This window comes from Mytilus galloprovincialis, chromosome 9, assembly GCF_965363235.1.
Source record: "Mytilus galloprovincialis chromosome 9, xbMytGall1.hap1.1, whole genome shotgun sequence".
NCBI classification, from domain to species: Eukaryota; Metazoa; Mollusca; class Bivalvia; order Mytilida; family Mytilidae; genus Mytilus; species Mytilus galloprovincialis.
The window spans coordinates 28,798,102-28,822,076 of record NC_134846.1 but is presented as its reverse complement, the minus strand read 5'-3'; the positions used below and the strand labels follow the sequence as shown (position 1 = coordinate 28,822,076).

The 23,975-nt window shown below is 30.7% G+C and overlaps 1 protein-coding gene and 1 long non-coding RNA gene across 3 annotated transcripts in view; both read left to right on the top strand.

The window, feature by feature from the left end:
- LOC143044751 (poly(ADP-ribose) glycohydrolase-like) overlaps positions 1 to 22,591 on the top strand; it is a 34,229-nt gene extending 11,638 nt beyond the window's left edge. For both annotated transcript variants that reach the window (XM_076216883.1, XM_076216882.1), the window contains exons 8-20: positions 3,115 to 3,234; positions 3,382 to 3,465; positions 4,467 to 4,541; positions 6,644 to 6,736; positions 7,931 to 8,091; positions 8,441 to 8,523; positions 9,781 to 9,923; positions 10,378 to 10,525; positions 11,244 to 11,325; positions 11,624 to 11,732; positions 15,548 to 15,668; positions 16,151 to 16,282; positions 21,052 to 22,591. In XM_076216883.1, coding sequence (XP_076072998.1) covers positions 3,115 to 3,234; positions 3,382 to 3,465; positions 4,467 to 4,541; positions 6,644 to 6,736; positions 7,931 to 8,091; positions 8,441 to 8,523; positions 9,781 to 9,923; positions 10,378 to 10,525; positions 11,244 to 11,325; positions 11,624 to 11,732; positions 15,548 to 15,668; positions 16,151 to 16,282; positions 21,052 to 21,296 — 1,596 coding nt within the window. In that variant the 3' untranslated portion in view covers positions 21,297 to 22,591. The remainder of the gene's footprint in view (positions 1 to 3,114; positions 3,235 to 3,381; positions 3,466 to 4,466; positions 4,542 to 6,643; positions 6,737 to 7,930; positions 8,092 to 8,440; positions 8,524 to 9,780; positions 9,924 to 10,377; positions 10,526 to 11,243; positions 11,326 to 11,623; positions 11,733 to 15,547; positions 15,669 to 16,150; positions 16,283 to 21,051) is intronic.
- Positions 16,290 to 17,829, top strand: LOC143044753 (uncharacterized). The gene is made up of 2 exons (XR_012968766.1): positions 16,290 to 16,465; positions 16,666 to 17,829. It is a non-coding gene; the product is annotated as an uncharacterized LOC143044753 (long non-coding RNA).
- Positions 22,592 to 23,975: the final 1,384 nt, after the last annotated feature.

Genomic DNA, 23,975 nt, shown 5'->3' with positions numbered 1-23,975 from the left:
TAATAGGAATCCCAGAAATAAAAAAAAATCGTTTGCGTGTACTTGGAGGCTACATATGGTGAACTATGCATTTTTTCTGTTACCGATAGAATAATGCAGTCTTATACATACGTTTTATTCCAACACGATTTACTATTTGATACAAAAAAGGTAATACAAATACGGATATTTAGAATTGATTGTCATCCTTAAAATGTTATGGTAATCTTTGAAAAATTACGGTCATTCTTTACAAATTACGGTCATCTATTTACCAATCACGGTCATCCTTGTTATATGTTTCGGTCATCTTGAAAATATTTTAATCACAATTTACGGTCATCTTAACGATTTTCTGTTTCATACAAATTTCAAGATAGTAATTTGCAATTTCCGTATGAATCTTTTATAAATTTACATCGTACCAATGTATGCTTTGTAAAGAAAATGATATAGAAACACTTAAACAGACAATATTAATACTGACCTAATTTTTCATCCGACATCTTGGGATGACCGTGAATGCAGTTACGGTCATCAGCTTTACCCCAGTGAATATTGTAGTTAAAATGAAGTTGTACAAAATTAGTCTTTGTGAGATGAAAAAACAAATAATAGTCCATTATCAATGCAGAGAAAAGACAGATTATAGTCCATTAACACTGCAGAGAAAAGACAGATAATAGTCCATTAACACTGCAGAGAAAAGACAGATAATAGTCCATAAACACTGCAGAGAAAAGACAGATTATAGTCCATTAACACTGCAGAGAAAAGACAGATAATAGTCTATTAACACTGCAATGAAAAGACAGATTATAGTCCATGAACACTGCAGAGAAAAGACAGATAATAGTCCATTAACACTGCAGAGAAAAGACAGATAATAGTCCATTAACACTGCAGAGAAAATACAGATTATACTCCATTAACACTGCAGAGAAAAGACAGATACTAGTCCATTAACACTGCAGAGAACAGTAAAGATTGAACAAAAACACAAACCCTACCAACTGTTCAATCCATGATCCTAAAAATAAGACTAGAAATGTATATATAAAATAATGCAAGTGCCCTTTTTTTGGGGGGGGGAGGGGGGGTAAAGATTACATTTATGCTATTAAAATCCTAATGTTGCTGACTTTATAGTTATCATTTATCTCTACTTCTGAGAAAAAAAAAATACATAGTTCATGGATCACAACATTCTATACTTCTATACATCCTACCCTAAAACATTTCAAGAAATTAATCAATGATATATACTCCAAGTTTACAGCCATACTTGTCAATAAAATTACATAGATTCTGCATGGTGAATGAATTATCTAAGAGATCAATAGTAATGTTCAAAATCAAGAGTTACATTGTATCTTCCTTTGTTCATAATTGTAGTTGAACCAAAACATAGTGTTACCTTCCAATGCTTGTTTGATTTTTAGTTCCTGTTGTAAAACATAACTGCAACCATTATTCCTTCATTTTTTACAAGCATTTAGGTTAAATTTAGATGTAGACAGCAAACTCATTTATTTTTATACGACCGCAAAAATTGAAATTTTTTTGGTCGTATATTGGAATCACGTTGGCGTCAGCGCTGTCGTCGTTGTCGTCGTCCGATTACTTTTGGTTTTCGCACTGTAACTTTAGTTTGAGTAAATAAAAATCTATGAAATTTAAACACAAGGTTTATGACCACAAAAGGAAGGTTTGGATTGATTTTGGGAGTTTTGGTCCTAAAAGTTTAGGAATTGGGGGCCAAAAAGGGCCCAAATAAGCATTTTCTTGGTTTTCACACAATAACTTTAGTTTAAGTAAATAGAAATCAATGAAATTTAAACACAAGGTATATGACCACAAAAGGAAGGTTGGGATTGATTTTGGGATTTGAGGTCCCAACAGTTTATGAATTAGGGACCAAAAAGAGGCCCAAATAAGCATTTTTCTTGGTTTTCGCACCATAACTTTAGTATAAGTAAATAGAAATCTATGAAATTTAAACACAAGGTTTTTGACCATAAAAGGAAAGTTGGGATTGATTTTGGGAGTTTTGGCCCCAACAGTTTAGGAATAAGGGGCCCAAAGGTTCCAAATTAAACTTTGTTTGATTTCATGAAAAATTGAATAAATGGGGTTCTTTGATTTGCCGAATCTAACTGTGTATATAGATAATTATTTTTTAGTCCCGTTTTCAAATTGGTCTACATTAAGGTCCAAAGGGTCCAAAATTAAACTAAGTTTGATTTTAACAAAAATTGAATTCTTGGGCTTCTTTGATATGCTGAATCTAAACATGTACTAAGATTTTTGATTATGGGTCCAGTTTTCAAGTTGGTCCAAATCAGGATCCAAAATTATTATACTAAGTAATTTTCAATTGCAGTATTCAGCAATAGCAAAAAATCTTCAATTGCACAGTATTGTGCAATAGCAAGAAATTTTCAATTGCACAGTATTGCGCAATAGCAAGAAATCTTCAATTGCACAGTATTGAGCAATAGGAAGAAATATCTAATTGCACAATATTGTGCAATAGCAAGAAATTTTCAATTGGAGTTATCTTTCTTTGTCCAGAATAGCAGTTGAATCAACTTAAATCATTGTTTTATACAATATACAATTTATATTCACTTTTACTACCAACTGATAAATTAAAACAATCTTTACCATTCAGTGATAACAAGCACTTTTTTTACATTTTAATATTTTATGATGTATTTAAATGAGTAGTTATTGTTGCAAACTCAATTTTTCTCATTTCAGATTTCATAAATAAAAAGAAAATTAAATTTCTTCAAACATTTTTTTGAGAGGATTAATATTCAACAGCATAGTGAATTGGCAAAAACAAAAATTTAAGTTCATTAGACCACATTCATTCTTTGTCAAAAACCTATGCTGTGTCAACTATTTAATCACAATCCAAATTTAGAGCTGAATCCAGCTTGAATGTTGTGTCCATACTTGCCCCAACTGTTCAGGGTTCAACCTCTGCGGTCGTATAAAGGTGTACCCTGCAAAGCATCTGGTTGAAATAATAAAACATCACACAAATTTTCAATACAGACATAAGCACTTTATATAAATATAACATTTAAAAGAACCCATAAATATTTGTAATTTTTATTTGAATAGTACAAGTATGATCCAAAGACACTGCCTATGCCTCATCCTGCACAGTATAAAGATGGTTGGAATAATGACCATGTGAAAATGCCATGCTCTCCACAGAATGAATATCCTTTCCAAGGCAAGGTATGTCAGCCTCAAGTGAAAGTATAAATCTTAATACTGAAAACACTTATTTTTATTTTTTTATTGTTATCCATTTCCTAGTGAGAAATGAATGAACACTATCATTTCAAAACACCATTAATGTATGTATATATGAATTACTTTCAGAATAATAAACAGATATTGAGGAAAAGATGGGAGATAATAGAAGAGGCACTCCTTAGTAAAATACCAGGTCCATATGAGTTAGAGGTATCTATAAACTTATGTTACACCAATCTTGTACATGTGTTTTGATTTATATTTTTGAATAACAATGCTATCACTGTAGGGTTTCCAAAACTATCTCCAGCCAAGTAGTAAACTATCTATACTTGTCAACTCACCTGTATTTTGTGGTTGTGACCTGAGAATTAACCAGCTAACGGGAGATTTTAAAAAACCTGTCTGGGTAATCAAATAAACCTTAGAATTCATCAAATGACCCATTGTCACCCATAATTTAATGTCATAAAACTTTTAATTTCCTCTGATTAACGGCAAGTTAAGAGACTTCCTGTTCTGTATATATTGATCTCAATTGAATGAATTACAGCTATCATAATATAATTTTGACAATCATTTGACACATTTAAGAACAATTCTCTAATTATCTCAATGATTGTACCCCTTAAAGGTTGAAGCTAGTCCAGCTTGACATATCGGTACATTTATTCCATCCTACTTTATGAATTTTGTCGTTTGCAAATATCAATTATTCTAGTTTTCTACTGGTACAACCAAACATCAAAACCAAATCTTTAGTTACTTTGGATTCATTATTTTTCGTGGGTTACCAGTTTTGTGGATTTCGCAGGTATTCAGAAACCATGAATTTAAATGTTCAATGAATTATACATCTTGTATAAGGTTGTATGCAGACATTGGCAAAACCATGAAATCAGATATCAAAGAAAATGCAAGTTTTTCTCAATCCATGAAAATTGGTACCCACAAAAATAAACAAATCCAATGAATGGAAGAATTTAGTAAAGGTTTTAAGTAATTCAAGACTGAAAAGATTTTTTAATATCCAGTTTTGAAATGCTACTTATTGAGTCAGTATGATGCATAGATCTCATGTGTGTAGTATATGCTCTCAAGGCCTATATATAGTATATACTAAATAAAGAATATTTTGTTATAATTACATCACTTTTGATATTAATCTGTTTGCAGTTATGTTTACCATTTAGTGATCTTATTTATTGCAGGATGTAATACTGAAATATAATTCACGGTATTTTGGCAAGTGGAATTTTGAGACATTGAAAAGTCTTTTTATAGAGGTAAAGAAAATATATCTGCAGTTTGTTTAACATATGTGTAAAGTTTTGTTTGAAAATGTCTGTACTGTCAACAATCAATAATAATTGTACTTGCATTCCACCAGACAAAATCAATCTGTTACTCTTTGATACACAATTTGTAATCAAATAGTTTATAATTAAACAGATGTGAAGAGATTGCCAATTAAAAAATTATCTAAAAGTCCAAATGATGTGAATGTTTGCAACTAAAGGTAACTCAATGACCCATACTGTATAGTCAGCTATTAACTTCTATAAAAACCTTTTTATTGATACAATACGTTGTAGTTTTTAAAAAATGTTTTGTTGAAAATATTTATGATGTATTTGAAAAAATTGTCAGTTTCTCTTTCTGTCCTTCAATCCATTTTTGTGTTTTGAAAATGGTATCCGGATAGTAACATGAGTTTTCCTTGGTTGTGTTGAAATACACCAATACAGAAGGGAGCTAAATTTTTAATTGGTTGGTTTACGGATACGCCAACCCTATTTTGCTGATTTGCAGAATAAAAATAAAGTTGACTTTTCATGTTTTTTTATTCCCGCGGACACTAACAAATACATTATCCCTGAAAAATGATAAAATATTCTTTTTTTTTTTTAATGAAATGCATTAAACACTAGCAGAATTGATTACACTTTCTGTTGTGAAAAAATAAAAATTCCAATTTACATATCTAATAATAGACAAATCAATCATAACTGACCTTGAAACGTCATTTGCGCAAATAATTTTGCAGAACGAAACCTGTGTTTAAAACCCATTACACATTGCATCATCTCAAAAAATGGAGAATGGACTTGTCCAAATGTGGATTGATTGTTGGTTGCTTAACGTCCAGTGGCAAATATTTCATGCATATTCAGGACGATCCAAATGTGGAAGACATCTAGATATTAAAAGTAGTAAAAAAAAAAATAAAAAAAAAATGGAATTTTCTTGTTTCATATATAAAAAAAAATTATGTATTTGGATATAAAAATAACTAAGGAAAAGAAACTTAGCTAAATGGAATGAAAACAGACTGATTTGTTATGGCTTCTATTGGTCAAATTAAATTTCAAGATCATTGGTACTAAAATTTAAAAAAAAAATGCAACCATTATATTTTAGTTCTTGTGTTTCCCTTGTCTGATTGAAATGGAACTGATACAAATGGAAGATAAAAGGAAGGTAAAAGGGCTGTCCATTATAGAGCTAATAGGTTAAAGTTCAGGGTCACTTTTAGAAAAAAGTAATGTTTGAAAAAATTGGGGTTTTTTTTATGCCCCACCTACGATAGTAGAGGGGCATTATGTTTTCTGGTCTGTGCCTCCGTTCGTCCGTCCGCTTCAGGTTAAAGTTTTTGGTCAAGGTAGTTTTTGAAGAAGTTGAAGTCCAATCAACTTGAAACTTAGTACACTTGTTCCCCATGGCATGATCTTTCTAATTTTAATGCCAAATTATAGTTTTGACCCCAATTTCATGGTCCACTGAACATAGAAAATGATAGTGCGAAGTTCAGGTTAAAGTTTTTGGTCAAGGTAGTTTTTGATGAAGTTAAAGTTACATCAACTTGAAACTTAGTACACATGTTCCCTATGATATGATCTTTCTAATTTTAATTCCAAATTAAAGTTTTGACCCCAATTTCACGGTCCACTGAACATAGAAAATGATAGTGCGAGTGGGGCATTCGTGTACTATGGACACATTCTTGTTTAACTGTTATTTTTTTAATGTTTAGCAATTGTGCCCTGATACATAGTGGATAAGCTGGGTCAAGAGAACCCCTGCTCTATTTGTCTAAAAAATTAGTGGACATGACTGATATACTCAAAAAAGTACAAAGTATTGGTTTTTGGTGTACTGAATAAAGTAAATTTTTATATAATCATGTTTCTGGTTTTTGCAACATAAATTACCGTACATCTGACATTGTTAATTATTTACAATGTTTTGATTTCTTTATTGAGGGAACATATACCTTAAAATCTCCAGACAGAAATGGGTGAAAATAAGATTTTTGGCAATATTCAAAAATTAAATGATTTATCATAATGAATCCATTTGGTCTATGTCGTCTATTCTTATTTTTCAGAATCTTGCAGAATGTGAAAGAAATCATTTTTTTGGTGAAGTTTTACCAAAAATTGCAAAGTTAGCACTCAGTTTGCCTCATTTATGTACTCAGGTAAAATTTTTAATTAAGTATAAATAAAAAAAAAAGCATACAGCATGATAGAAATATGGCAAATGACTATTTTTGTCAAATACATGTACATGGAGATAAAATTATACGTAAATTTTGAAATCTATTGAAATTACATGGCAGAATTACAAAATTAACATAGACATATTTTATAAATACTCATTACAACTTCAGTGTATATTTTCTATTAATATTGAAGATGTTATTGACCTTTTAAAGTTTATTTTGAAATTCTTTTGTTGTTTGGTTGCTGCTTCTTTGGCTAAAACTTCCATCTCCATTTGACATGTGATGTCTGATGCTATTAAGTATAAAGACGTACAGGATGTGTGCATATTGTAAACTAGCTGTGATTCACAACATGAAACTTTTTGTCGAGTGAGTACAGAGAAGAAGGAGCACAATGAACAAGTACAAAAAGCTACATACTGTGTTGAGCATCTGATATTTTACAGTATGAATATGCATATAAATAAATAACCAATTTATCACATTGTATTTGCATGTTTTGCATGAAATAAAAAAAGTGTTTTCTTTTTTTTAACAGCAAACCTAGAGATTATTTGATAAGTTTGGGTCAACTTTATCAACATGGGTTCAATCATTAAGGTGGTACCTAACACTATAGGGAGATAACTCTGTAAAATCAGCTAAACGTATTAATTACATTGTGTTGATAAAGGAATTTTAAGCTTCTCAATGATCAAAATTAGTGTTTGTCAAACTGATATATAACCACTGTAATTTTTCTGATAATTTGGTTGGTTCAAATTTTTGGAAATTATTATATTTTTGTCATAGGGTCAAAGTAAATCATTTGTCAAAATTTTATAAAAATTAAACCAGCCAAATAGATTTCAATGAATGTGTTGGGTACCACCTTAAGACGTCAGTGATATGAATGGGTCAAAGTTATTAAGGTCTTGTCAATGTGTTTGACATCACAAAATTGTGAAAATAAGCAACTTTATTAAGAGCTGAGCTTACAGTGTGACGACTGATAACGGCTGTTTCAGTCTTTGTGCTTTATGCAAATGGTCTGTTCACAGGTGCAGAAAATCACTAACAATTACTTAAATTCATATAAAAACAAATTGTTTGATAATTGATTGCTATCTCATTTATGTTTTTATTCATATCAAGGAATTTTCAGACACATTTGTATTACAATTTTAGCCCATTCCATTATTGAAGAAAGGGAAGACAAGAAGTATAACACTAAGCCAGCAGCAGATAGCCTGTTTATTAGCTAATGCCTTCTTTTGTACATATCCACGTAGAAATGCCAAAGGCAAAACTTCAGAATTCTTCAATTATCCAAGTATTAATTTTAATAGGTAAGTTAGAACTATCTTTTCATGTCCTCAATCTGAAATGCTATAAATACTATTTAAGCATTATTCTGAGAGTACATGTAATGAGAAATTAAAGGGAGAGTATTTCAGTTTTTCATACGCTATTGATATATATTTCTCATCTAATCTATATATATAAAAAAAAAAAAAACAGAAACACTTATGAACCACAACCACTGAACATCATGTACAGTTTATGTATATTTAAAGGAGACAAAGGCAAAAAAGCAAAAAGTATGATATTAATCTACAGTTTCGTTTCATTGGCAATCACACTACACCTACATTTTTTTTTGTGAAACCAAATTCTTAGTTACATTTTTGTTTACAGTTTATATGATGGAATGCCTAATGAAGTAAAAGTGGAAAAATTAAAATGTATCATTCAGTACTTTTCAAGAGTCACAAAAAAAAGTAAGTAGTTCTAGATGTAAAAACACTTTAAGGTTTGTGATCTGTGTATTTGATTTTAATTAGCAAAAAATAAACATACAGAAAAATAATAAATAAAAGACAGAAAATAAACATGTAGACAGAAAAAAAAAACATACAAACAGAAAATAAAAATACAGAAAGAAAAAAACCCATACAGACAGAAAATAAACATACAGACAGAAATTAAATATACAGAAAGAAAATTAAAAATACTGAAAGAAAAAAAACAGACATAAAATAAAAATACAGATGAAAAAAAAACCATACAAACGTAAAACTAACATACAGACAAAAAATAAACATACAGGTAGAAAATAAACATACAGATAGAAAAGTTATATACACACAGAAAAATAAGAGTCAGAAAAAAAAACAACATATAGACAGAAAAAAAACCATGTGACCATACAGACAGAAAAAAAACATACAGACAGAAAATAAACCAGTTGGATAGAAAATAATCATACAAACAGAAATTAAACATATACAGATAATAGAAATACAGAAAGAAAAAAGACAATAAAGACAAAAACTTACAGAAAAAAAAAACCCAAAGATAGAGAAACTTGAGGGATAAACAATTCGAGTTCCACTATGAAACCCATCATCTTCATCATGTTGTCCCAATAGAGGAAAGAGGACTAAATTATGGTTATGTTATTTCTCTTGTAATCTGTTACACTGTTCCATAAATTAATAAAATAAAAATCAATAAAATCACAATAGTGTCTAAAAAACTTTAAAAAGAGGTGACTAAGCTTTACAATGAAGAACCCTTAGTTTTCAACAAAATACATTTAAACTATAAAAATGTATGTCAAAAGTGTGTGTCAAGTTATGATCAAAATGTCCAATCTGCCATCAGCTTTGTGTTGGAAAATTTTAAATTTGCTAAAAAATGGAATTTTTTAAAAGAAAGTCGCAGATTAAAAAAGGACAATAATGTTTCAAGCAATACAGTAGATTTATTTCATTTTGTGGATACCAGTTGTAGTGGTTAGAGGAAAATTGTATTTTCAAGGATATTTGATTTCATTGTTTTTGCCAAAGTCTGTATACTAACCTTTAGTCAATTAGAATTTCATTGAACATATAAATTCTTGGTTTACCTATAATAAAAAAAATCCACAAAAAAGGGAATCCCAAGTATTAACCAAATCAATAGTTTAATTTTTGGATGAAAGAATTTATATGAAAAATTATTATTAACATGTTTTTGGTTGTATATTTTTGTAGTGCCTACAGGTCTAGTAACATTTACCCGACAATGTGTGGGTCATATTGATTTCCCTAAATGGGACAGCTTAGATACACCACTGAGAGACTTGCATGTATCTTCTGAAGGAACCATAGAAGATGATGGGGAAGGACTATTACAGGTTAGAGGTCTTCCAGATTACAGATAATAGATTCAAATAAATTAAAGATATTTGTTACAATGTCCCCTATGCCTAACATATTTATCTGTTCTAGGACAAAAACTTCAATAATAATAATAATATCAACTGTTGTGACAGGTAAGAAAAATAAAATTATTTTACAAAAATAAACACATTTCTTGTAATGATTTTTAAATCCCATTTAATTATGCATACAGATAGGTTGTTTTTTTTACAACAGTAATGAAAAATAAATAGAATTATTGAAATCAAATACACTGATTTCTGAGCTCAAAAATTAAGGAGGAAGACGTGGAATGATGGCAATGAGAAAACTATTCACCAGTCAAGAAATTTTAACAACAAAAAATGTCACAGTTCATCCAACAATGTTAATATTTATAATGTTTCTGTGAGCTGGATGGTAATGTCTCAATTGTTCGATTTTTTACAGGTTGATTTTGCCAACAAATATTTAGGAGGAGGAGTTTTAACCCATGGTTGTGTTCAAGAAGAAATAAGATTTTTAATTTGTCCTGAAATGATCATATCACGGCTGTTCACAGAAGGTCTGGAGAAAAACGAAAGTTTAATAATGAAAGGTAAATATCTTAGAATTTCAAGTCAATCTAATGACTGAGTAACCCTATCAAAAATAAGTGAGGGATTAATTGCTAAAAAAGGATCCAGCAGTACTAATTTTACTAGTCAAACCCATTGGTTTAATCCTGTTAAAATCTTTTGATGAAACATATACAGTAAAATTGGTTCAGAAGATCAGAGGAGGATTTAGGGAGTGCCTTATGGAGCTACATATATGGATTATAAAATGTAAAACTTTTTACAGGTCCCACTCTAAATGTTGCCTTGGTAGGACTCTGTTTTTCAAAATCATGGATCAGCATATTAAATGTCTCCTCTTTTGTAACCTTAACCAATTGGTTTATAAAAATTGTCTGATCCTAGTGCATGGCCGAATATGAAAATTTGAATTATTCTTGACATAGCATAGACAAGGCCCTTACTAATAGAAAAAACACCACAGACATTGAAAAATAAATAGCATAAAAACAACACTGAAAACTGTTTTATACTAACTAAAATCTCTTTAAAATAAAACTATTGATGAACAAAGATTTTGTTAAGGGGTTTGCAGTGTTTGTTCCATAAGTGCCAATATGCAAAAGTACAAATTTGCATGAGCAGGCTAGCATAGTATTTATTGAAGCTACATTTAGACTTTAGTGACAACGCATATCAATTTAATTTTAACTTGTTGCAATGGAGGTATTATATGAACTTATTTCATATTTTTTTCAGGTTGTGAAAGGTTTAGTTCATATGATGGATATGCAAAAACTTTTGAGTGGAAAGGAGACTATGATGACTCTAAAACTGCAAGGTATGATTAAAAACAGTGTAATTATAAATTAAAAGTCCCTAGTTATAGTCAGTCTTGGATGTACAGATGATGGTCCTGACTTTTTTAGATAAATGATAGGTTGAGATTTGATGGGAACTTTTATTTGGCACTTTATATTACAAAATTGTACAATTTTTCAGTCTTTTCAATATCATATCATACATAGTATTTTTTTAGGAAGGTAATTAAAAAAGGTTTAAGGTAGTTTATTGTCCCATCATCACAAAACAAAGAAGGGTTATTCATCTGCAAAGCATACAATAAATTTAATTTTCAGAGATGATTGGGGAAGATTGTGTACCCATGTGACTGCCATTGATGCCTTGGTTATTCATTATTATGATAAACAGTTTAGAGGTGATATAGTAAAAAGAGAATTAAATAAAGTAGGTATCAATAAGTTTGTGTTGTTATGTTGTTTTCTGTTTTGCATTGACTCATATTCTAAAGTCTTGACATTTTCACTGGCTGTATTATCTTATTATTAAATTCACTATTGATTAAGTATCTATTAGTTGAATAATAACCAATCCAAAATATTTTATACTGCAACTAGTTGTGTTTATTTCCTAAATATAGTAACAAAGCTATATTTTGTATAATGTCAATTTCAACATGTCAATTTCATCATGGAACATTTTCTCCACAATCAGAGGTCCATTAAGGGATGAAAGTAAGTTTGACATTTGTGTTTCGATTTAAATAGCTATCAATTTATTAATTTAAGTTGCAGTTTAAAAACAATATTAGGTCAATGTTAGAAAAATATAAACTTTTTTGTACTGGGCGCAAAACTAGGGAAGGGCATAGATGCCAACCATTACGATTTTTCCGTAGTTTTTCCGATTTTGCGATAAAAACTACGCTATTACGGTCAAAGTCGAATAGTTACGGATTCCCAATCATCGACGTTCAATTTTGTAAAACGCGGATTTTTATCATTACTTTTCCGTCCTGGTCCAGTATTTAGGAAACGCCAATGTAATGCTTCCGGTTTCTCGGGAGTTATCAACCTATTGTTGGGTAACTAACTGACTTCCGAAGAGGCAAACTTGCATTTTATTAAGTAGCTTTCCCCCTTTCTCAACTTCTCCTTGACAAAACAAAAATGTTTGAGTCGAGAACATCTGAACAATTAATGAATGGAATACATACTACAGACAACATGTTAAATGACAAATTTTAGTGTACATCACTTTGCAACCACTCATCAGTAATTTTTATTGGTAAATGCACGTTTATGAATGATTACTGAAAACTTTTCAAGAATACGGAAAATTTGATAGTTTGTTACTGATTGTGTCAAAAGGGGGTTGGCATCTATGGAAGGGCGCAAAACTGGGGAAGGGCTTGGTAGAACCTCATCCTTTCTCAGTTTCTCAGCCTCATACAAAAAAATTTATATGGGGACGAAGTCCCCTATTACGGTAGAAAAATCAATAAAAAAAAAATAGAAAAATTTCGGGGAAAATTTCCTGAATTTCTCATTCTGCTAATGAACTCAAAATCGTTAACTTTTTTTAGCTCACCTGGCCCGAAGGGCCAAGTGAGCTTTTCCCATCACTTTGCGTCCGGCGTCCGTCGTCGTCGTCCGTCGTCCGTCGTCCGTCCTCGTTAACTTTTACAAAAATCTTCTCCTCTGAAACCGCTGGGCCAAATTAAAGCAAACTTGGCCACAATCATCATTGGGGTATCTAGTTTAAAAAATGTGTGGCGTGACCCCGCCAACCAACCAAGATGGCCGCCATGGCTAAAAATAGAACATAGGGGTAAAATGCAGTTTTTGGCTTATAACTCAAAAACCAAAGCGTTTAGAGCAAATCTGACATGGGGTTAAATTGTTTATCAGGTCAAGATCTATCTGCCCTGAAATTTTCAGATGAATCCGACAACCCGTTGTTGGGTTGCTGCCCCTGAATTGGTAATTTTAGGGAATTTTTGCTGTTTTTGGTTATAATCTTGAATATTATTATAGATAGAGATAAACTGTAAACAGCAATAATGTTCAGCAAAGTAAGATTTACAAATAAGTCAACATGACCAAAATGGTCAGTTGACCCCTTTAGGAGTTATTGCCCTTTATAGTCAATTTTAACCACTTTTCGTAAATCTTAGTAATCTTTTACAAAAATCTTCTCCTCTGAAACTACTGGGCCAAATTAATCCAAACTTGGCCACAATTATCTTTGGGGTATCTATTTTAAAAAATGTGTCTGGTGAGCCGGCCAACCAACCAAGATGTCCGCCACGGCTAAAAATAGAACATAGGGGTAAAATGCAGTTTTTGGCTTATAACTTAAAAACCAAAGCATTTAGAGCAAATCTGACATTTGTAAAATTGTTTATCAGGTCAAGATCTATCTACCCTGTAATTTTCAGATGAATCTGACAACCTGTTGTTGGGTTGCTGCCCCTGAATTGGTAATTTTAAGGAAATTTTGCTGTTTTTGGTTATTATCTTGTATATTATTATAGATAGAGATAAACTGTAAACAGCCATTATGTTCAGCAAAGTAAGATTTACAAATAAGTCAACATGACCGACATGGTCAGTTGACCCCTTTAGGAGTTATTGCCCTTTAAAGTCAATTTTTAACAATTTTTCATAAATCTTAGTAATCTTTTTCAAAAATCTTCTCCTCTGAAACTACTTGGCCAAATTAATCCAAACTTATCCACAATCATTTTTGGGGTATCTAGTTTTAAAAATGTGTCCAATGACCCGGCCATCCAACCAAGATGGCCGCCATGGCTAAAAATAGAACATAGGGGTAAAATGCAGTTTTTGGCTTATAACTCAAAAACCAAAGCGTTTAGAGCAAATCTGACATGGGGTTAAATTGTTTATCAGGTCAAGATCTATCTGCCCTTAAATTTTCAGATAAATCGGACAACCCGTTGTTGGGTTCCTGCCCCTGAATTGGTAATTTTAAGGAAATTTTACTGTTTTTGGTTATTATCTTGAAATTGTTATAGATAGAAATAAACTGTAAACAGCAAAAATGTTCTGCAAAGTAAGATTTACAAATAAGTCAACATGACGGAAATGGTCAGTTGACCCATATAGGAGTTATTGCCCTTTATAGTCAATTTTTAACCATTTTTCGTAAATCTTAGTAATCTTACAAAAATCTTCTCCTCTGAAACTACTTGGCCAAATTAATCCAAACTTATCCACAATCATCTTTGGGGTATCTAGTTTAAAAAATGTGTCCGATGACCCGGCCGTCCAACCAAGATGGCCGCCATGGCTAAAATAGAACATAGTGGTAAAATGCAGTTTTTGGCTTATAACTAAAAAACCAAAGCGTTAAGAGCAAATCTGACAGGGGTTAAATTGTTTATCAGGTCAAGATCTATCTGCCCCGAAATTTTCAGATGAATTGGACAACCCGTTGTTGGGTTGCTGCCCCTGAATTGGTAATTTTAAGGAAATTTTGCTGTTTTTGGTTATTGTCTTGAATATTATTATAGATAGAGATAAACTGTAAACAGCAATAATGTTCAGCAAAGTAAGATTTACAAATAAGTCAACATGACCGAAATGGTCAATTGACCCCCTAAGGAGTTATTGTCCTTTATAGTCAATTTTCAACAATTTTTATAAAATTTGTAAATTTTTACTAACATTTTCCACTGAAACTACTGGGCCAAGTTCATTATAGATAGAGATAATTGTAAGCAGCAAGGATGTTCAGTAAAGTAAGATGTACAAACACATCACCATCACCAAAATACAATTTTGTCATGAATCCATCTGCTTCCTTTGTTTAATAGTCACATAGACCAAGGTGAGCGACACAGGCTCTTTAGAGCCTCTAGTTTTCAGATCTACTTCATTTTCAGGTCGTGTTTGCATTAGACTTTGAATAAAATTTATATTTATCAACATATCAACAAATATAGGAAGGAATTTAACACATAAACATTTTAAATAATTGTTTGATATGAAAAAAACGTTACCTGGATAACAGCGTTTCTTTGTTTACATTGAATATAAACCAATATGGGAAACGTTACGGTATTTCCGTTTCTTTTATCAACATGTTTGAATTAAAAAAAAAATAATACAGACTTCTTCCCCATTCACAGGTAATACTTGCCTCATATTATTTTCCTGACATTGACATAATATTGTATATATATCATACAATTTTGTAATTAATACACAGTTCACTCTGAAATTAATTTGTTTTTTTAGGCCTACTGTGGATTTGTGTCACTTGGAGGAGGAAAGAATCCCCCCAATGAAATGAATCTATCTGCTGTCTGTACTGGTAATTGGGGTTGTGGTGCTTTTGGTGGTGATAAAAGATTAAAAGGTGAAATACAGATACTAATACAAAAAGCAAACTAGAAGATTTAAAAATTACAAAAAAAATACTAAAAATTAAATAAAAAGAACTCAAAAATTAATACCCATGATAACCATTTGCACTAAAATCCATATTTTTGTTTTTTAAATTTGCATTGACATAAAAATAAAATGGAACAATGCCATTAGATGCTGAAGATATTTAAATATTTTGATTTCAGTCTTATGTGGCAGATATTCAATTATCGAGTGAGGTATTCTTAGCAGGACAACATGTGCAATTTCTTGTTTCCTTTCAATATACTGCAAATGATGAAAATTTTAAACCTCATTTCAGTCACGAATGCCAATAAAGATCTATTCATATAACAGCAGTATTTTGTAAAATCTCTCACTTAAATGATTTTTGTCAAATTGTGAAAGAAGATACCAGTCTAAAATCTACTGAATTTCCCACTAATTATATATATAAAATGTTTTGTATTTCAGCATTAATCCAGTTAATGGCAGCTACAGCAGCTAAGAGGGATGTATGTTATTATACTTTTGATGATGATAGACTAAAGAATGATATATACAATATACACCAATATCTTACTGTTACAAATCAATTAGGTATAGGTAGGTATTGTTTACTAGATATATCCTTTTGGTTTATATAAAGGTGGTATGGGTGTCTTTCGCCATCTTGGATTGTAAAAAAAAGAGAATCTAAGGTCCAGATTTGTAACCAAATTAGCAAAATTTGATGCAGAAATGCAGATAACTAATGTGAATTTTCATTTAAAAGAACACATTCATAAGGTTATTACTTATAAATATTATTACTTTAACCATTCATAAGGTTATTACTTATAAATATTATTACTTTAACCATTCATAAGGTTATTACTTATAAATATTATTACTTTAACCATTCATAAGGTTATTACTTATAAATATTATTACTTTAACCATTCATAAGGTTATTACTTATAAATATTATTACTTTAACCATTCATAAGGTTATTACTTATAAATATTATTACTTTAACAAAGTTTAGGTTACTTTTTTGCTTCTTTTCAAATTGACATTTTAAGGGGAGATAACTCTGAAATAGTGCATTTTCTGAAGGAATCTATATGGAATTTTGCTATTTTGTATTTTAGCCGGGAAAAAAGTGTGGTGACCATATCTTTTCTTTTGATAATCTCAAACATTTTCTAAAAGCTATCTTTTCGTATTTTATTTTACAATTCTATCATTTGGTTAAGCTTCTAATCACATAATGATGTTTTGGCCTGAATTATCCATACAATATGTTTCATTTTTTCACAACCTGTAACTTGAGAAAATGTGTGGTGACCTATCAGTTTTTTTATATTTTTGAACATACATCAATACATACTACGTTTTGGCAAAGTATGAACAAATTCTATCATTTTTGATTTACACTCCCATACCACTTTAAGGAAACAATAGCAATGAAACTCACTAAGATCACTTCATTTACATTCTTGCTCTTTAGCAGCAACTCTCTATCAAGGAAATCATCACCGAATATGCTAGCTCTGTAATATCTTATAGACAGAGATGTATATACTTTATATACTTTATTAAGGATGTATTTAGTTGAGGTTTTGGAATTTGTGTCAGATGTTTGGACTCTTTGGTTTTTTCCCTAGATACAAGGCAAAATATAACACCAATTTATATCATTATATAAGACTTAATAGCTAATTATAAAAGGTTATTTACCAAAATTGAAGCAGATTTTTAGATTTCTTTTCTTTTGATTTGAGACCCAAATAATACCAATGCAAATATAAGGTAAGAGATCCGAGTACACAGTTATTGTCCCTTGATTTTCGTTGTCCACGAATATAGTCCCTAGTGTGGACAGTGTGTTACTTGCCAATCTTTTTTATTCCCCTTCCAAATTTATTTTTTCATGTTTTATGCCTCAAATAAGCAAGTAGGGGGATAAAATTACACTGAAAAAATTTGATTCATGAATTTAAAGTAAAGAAGTGATTTGGTCCAGCTGAAAAAAGTTTTAAATAAGTATTTCGGAACCTGTCAAAAGATTTCAAGACCCCCTGAACATAAAATTGTCCATATTTTGAGTTAGAGCCGATGAAGTTTTCTATAATTTTGATATAATTTGTCCCAAAAGTAGTACATAACACTGTAAAAATATAATTGAGAAAGCGCAGGTGGGATTTTTTTTATTTCCATTTATTGTCTAAAAGAAATGCACTACGAAATAACTGTGTACCCGGACCAAGATTGTGTCAGCCTTTTCCTGTCATATTTTAGAAATAAAATATCTTAAAAAGGAGCTCCATAACCTATCAATATTTTAAGCTTATTTCGTTCCTTAAGTAATGCTCTTCCATCTTATAGTATCTCTTGAAAAATGAATTACTTGTCTGATAAGTATGGGTGATTACTATTAATTATATGACACAAATTCTCCTGACAACATTTTGTCAACTAGAACTTTATTTTCCCTCATTCTGTATATCATCATTGTATGCTCATATACCAAAACTCAATTTAAGATCTACCAACATATTTATCTTTGTTCAAATGACCTTAATGTTTGATTTTTACATGTTCCTGTTTGAGGTTGAGATTTGCAAATATCATTTATAACTGGTTTATTTACAGCAGAAGGGTGATAGGCTACTAAACATTGTCCATTCATTAACATGAAAATCCTTTGACTAAATGAGAGTCAAGTTCAATTTTCACAACTTAGCTTTTTCTCGTTGTTGAGTTATAGAACTTTCCCAAGAATTAAATATTTAATGAAATACTTATTTTAAAATTACTAGATTTCTGTTCAAAGGAAATAACTAATTTTTATGCCCCATTTATGGGCATTATGTTTTCTGGTCTGTTCGTCCGTCCGTTTGTCCTTCTGTTCCGCTTCAGGTTAAAGATTTTGGTCAAGGTCAAGTTAAAGTTTTTGGTTGAGGTAGTTTTTGATGAAGTTGAAGTCCATTCAACTTGAAACTTAGTACACATGTTCCCTATGATATGACCTTCTAATTTTAATACCAAATTAGAGTTTTTATACGACTGCAGAAATTGAAAATTTTTTGGTCATATATTGGTAACACGGCGTTGTTGTCGTCGTCGTCGTCCGAAGACATTTGGTTTTCGCACTCTAACTTTAGTAAAAGAAAATAGAAATCTATGAAATTTAAACACAAGGTTTATGACCATAAAAGGAAGGTTGGGATTGATTTTGGGTGTTTTAGTCCCAACAGTTTAGGAATTAGGGGCCAAAAAGGGCCCAAATAAGCATTTTTTTGGTTTTTCGCACTATAACTTTAGTATAAGTAAACAGAAATGTATGAAATTTTAACATAAGGTCGGTCTATGACCACAAAAGGAAGGTTGGGATTGATTTCGGGAGTTTTAATCCCAACAGTTTAGGAATTAGGGGCCAAAAACAGGTCCCAAATAAGCATTTTTCTTGGTTTTTGCACAATAACTTTAGTATAAGTTAATAGAAATTTTAACACATGGTTTATGACCACAAAAGGAAGGTTTGGATTGATTTTAGGAGTTTTGGTCACAACAAATTAGGGGCCAAAAGGGTCCAAAATGAAACTTTGTTTGATTTCATAAAAAAATGAATTATTGGGGTTCTTTGATATGCCAAATTTAACCGTGTATTCAGATTCTTAATTTTTGGTCCTGTTTTCAAATTGGTCTACATTAAGGTCCAAAGGGTCCAAAATTAAACTTAGCTTGATTTTAACAAAAATTGAATTCTTGGGGTTCTTTGATATGCTGAATCTAAACATGTACTTAGATTTTTGATCATGGGCCCAGTTTTCAAGTTGGTCCAAACCGTGTCCAAAATTATTATATTAAGTATTGTGCAATAGCAAGAAATTTTCAATTTCACAGTATTGTGCAATAGCAAGAAATTTTCAATTGCACAGTATTGCGCAATAGCAAGAAATCTTCAATTGCACAGTATTGGGCAATAGCAAGAAATATCTAATTGCACAATATTGCGCAATAGCAAGAAATTTTCAATTGCAAATAGCAAGAAATATTTAATTGCAAAGTATTGTCCTGTTTTCAATTTGGTCTACATTAAGGTCCAAAGGGTCAGAAATTAAACTTTGTTTGATTTCAACAAAAATTGAATATATGGGGTTCTTCAATATGCTGAATCTAACCATGTATTTAGATTTTTAATATTTGGGCAAAAAATTGTAGTTAATAAATTGTAAATTAGATTATTTGCAATACTATTGATCAAAAACAGGGGGGTTCAATATACCGCAGGGAGGTTCAAAATACCATATGTGAAAAATGACCCCAGGGTCATTTAACCGCATGGTAATTTGACCATGGGTTCACTTTTTAGGGGGTTCAAAATACCATATGACACCTGTCATCAAATTGGTTCACATTGAGGTCTTAAGGGTCTAAAATTGAACATTATTTGATTTCTTCAAAATTTGAATTCTTGGGGTTCTATGATATGCTGAATCTAACCATGTATTTTGATTTTGGATATTGGACCATAATAGGTAAATGTCCAATTTAAAATTTTTAAGTTTTTAAGTTTAAGTTCTTAGACCACATTCATTCTGTGTCAGAAACCTATGTTGTGTCAACTATTTAATCACAATCCAAATTCAGAGCTGTATCAAGCTTGAATGTTGTGTCCATACTTGCCCCAACTGTTCAGGGTTCGACCTCTGCGGTCATATAAAGCTGTGCGCTGCAGAGCATCTGGTTACCCCATTGTCACAGTCTACTGAACATAGAAAATGATAATGCGGATGGGGCATCCGTGTACTTGGGATACATTCTTGTTTAAAAGATTTTTAAAAGACATTGTTTTAATTATAAATGACATATTGGATTTTTTTTCTTTTCTTTGGTAAATTGTTTGAAGAATTTTATGGTAGGTGTGTTTGTTATTCTGTATAAACTAATTTTCTGAGCGATATGTATATAATTGCTTTGTTGTGTCTGTTAATTTTAATTTTTACTTGATCCTGTTTGGAGTTCCATATTTGTAAATTTATTAGATAATAATCTATTTTTTATAAGTTAAAAAGTTAAAATTAAGATAAGATAAGTCGCAGATCTATATTAGTTTGTTACAAATGAATGAGAAATATTGGAATATATCAAATTGAATATATATCCAGTTTGCTGTCTCTCTGACGGCCTCTTGATTTCATTATTAATTTTATTATAATCTTTTCTCAGCAGTTTCAAGCTTAAATGTTTTTTTCCATACTTGCTTTACTGTTCGGGATTCAACCTCTGCAGGAAATTCTGGTTTGCTGTCACTCAACAGCTTCTTGTTTAAAATAGCAAACATTTTATGAATGCATTTTTAATTCCAACTGCTATTCTTATTCAGGTATCATTGTGAATTTGATAGAAAGGTATGAAGGAGTATTACGAAAGTCCAGGAAGAAACCAAATATGAACTTGTTTGAATATATTGTCAAAGTTTTTGATGGATCTCTAGAAAATACTGATAGTGAACCTGACTCTCCTGCCATTGAGAGAGAAATGTCAGCAATGTATAGTAAGGGTGATGAAGTTTCAAATAACTCAGTTAAAAGACAGTTATCAGATGATTACAAAGCTAATACACCTTAAGTCAAGGAAAAAGGAGACATATATGAACAATCATAAGGCTTGAATATATTATAAAACCATTTTGACATTCAGTTTAGGATACTCTGAAGAAAACCTGCACTGAAGAAATGGTGCTTTGAGGAGAAAATTGTTCAAAATAAGACAATAGAAGACACTATAGAATTATTAGAAACCCCTAACAATTAGATGTTGGCTCATGTCATTTGTAATTATACTAATCAAGACAAAATCTTTTATAATTAGTTGGTGTATTATTTAGTCATGACATTCTGATGATGAATATCTAACAAAGGTTAAAAAGCAGGATGACTAAATGATTAGTTTATATCATGATTGTCATTGCCATAAACTGAAAGATGAAATACAACTGTAGTTAAATCCTATTGTAGATGTATTAAGTTAATTTTCATGTTTTAAAAGTTAATGTCTTTGTTCCATCCTTGTGAACTGGTGTATTAATATTCAAGTTCATTTATATATGAACATACTTTCTTATGATAGGTTATAGACTGGTTCATAGATAACTAATTTTTAGATAAATCATAGGGCTTTGTCTCAGTGTCTGTCCTATATGTCTGTGTCATTCTTCCAATAATACTTTGTTCATGTGAGAAGTTAATGAAAAATTATTTGATTCAATTTTTGTAAACTACTCTTATCTCTTCCTATTGGTTAAATCTGGTTCTGGAACTTTGTTGTTGTTGGAGCATTCAAGAAATTTTCTACAGATATTGTGTGAGGCAGGGGCCAAGTGTTAATATTATTTTCAGTCATTACAATCAATTGTTCTTGTTAAAGATTATTTAAGTTAAATATATTATACTACAGCTATGTTTGCTTGTTGTAATTTATCTTCTGTTAATTTTCATATGGCAGCTATTATTAACTTGCTATAAGAATAGCAAAATTGTCAGATCTAATGAATATTTGAAAAAAGATATTCCCCTTATCAATTTGAAGAGTTTTATAAATGAGCCTAACATGGCAATGCAAATTATTCATTTCTTGAATGAACAAATAATGTATAATTTTACATTAATAATGTCTTGTTGACAAACTAATGTTTATTTTTAATTGTAAATATTTATTTGTAGATACTGTTTTTGTAATTTTAATTTATTATACTACACTGTAGTAGATCAGTGCTGTGAAAATGTTGATATGGTTGTGTCAGAAAACTTTATTTTTTATCACAAGATATATATATATAAAGAGTAGTTTTCTTACTGTATTATTGTGCATATGATGTTATTATTGATGAAATGAATGAAAAGAAATGTAATAATTTTGTACTCCATATTTTTTTTTATTTGTGGATGCCAATTTTCTTAGTTTATAGAAAATCAGTATTGTTGCATCTGTTCTATGTCAAATTGACATACCGGTACAACAAATCAAGTCTCTGTCTGATAAAAAATTAGATCAAGTAAGAAATCAGTTAAGATTGGTTTCCATGGAAATTTATATTTCTCACTGTAATTAGTGTGTCTAATGACAGTTAAGGTGTAGGGACACACAAGAATAAATCAAAGGAGTTTTTCCTAGTGTCGGTCCTGTCTGTTTGTAATTACTTTTGCTGTTTTGCATAATCTTTGACTTCAATTTCATACTGTATGTTATTCTGCTTATCTTGACAGACTTCCACCAAAATGTATAGATTTGTCTACAGCACATAGAGTTATTCACCTCCTACTTGAATAATAGATCATTCTGAATTTAAGGTTATTTCCAGTTTTAATGTGGACTTGTCTGCTTTTTATCAGATAATTAAAACACAATCCTTGAAAATAGCTTGATTTAATTCTACCACTCTTACAACGATTCTTCTCTTGAACTGTAAACTTTGATATGAGTGATATTTGGGTCTCTTACCAAAACCATTTTCATTTACCGAAACTCTTACCTTAAGTTTGTCTCAACTAAATTTAATGAAATGTGTATATAATGCTTATAACCTCTAAACTCAGTTTAAGTTCAATTTTTGGCAGCTTCACTTTAACAGTTCTTGGTTTATGTCCCTTTATAACGTTAAATGTTAGCGGGGGCATCACCTGTGTCCCTTTGGAAACATTCCCCATTTGTTTTTTTAGAAGTTACTATTAATTAATATTTAATTTTAACCATGACTGTATGACATTTTATATTTTAATATTTTATGATGTATTTAAATGAGTAGTTATTGTTGCAAACTCCATTAGAAATTTGAATTGAGATCATTTTTGGAAAGATTAGAACTTGTTCTAAATCTTTACTAAGGCACTGACCTCCCTAACAACGTGACAGGTTAGCTACTGTTACTAAATGTATTCACACTGAAATATAGTTCCCCATAGTTCTCATGTATGTGCACATATTAAATACACATATATATGAACTGAAAAAATTGGTATATTTTTGAAGCAGTTCATCCAAGAATGTATGTAACTAAGGTGTGTTAATGTGCAGGCTTTTTTTTATAACATTTTGATTAAGTAATGGGTATTGATACAATACTATAATGATTGACAGCTGTCATTATCACCAAACAATCAGAGACAAGGTGGACCTTTGATTACAATGCCTCACCTCCTAGACTGTCAATCAAATTGACCACATTACTTATCAACCTCAGTCTTACATAATTAGAACCTTCAATATACAACTTCAATATACAAATATTTGACCTCATAATTGAATACA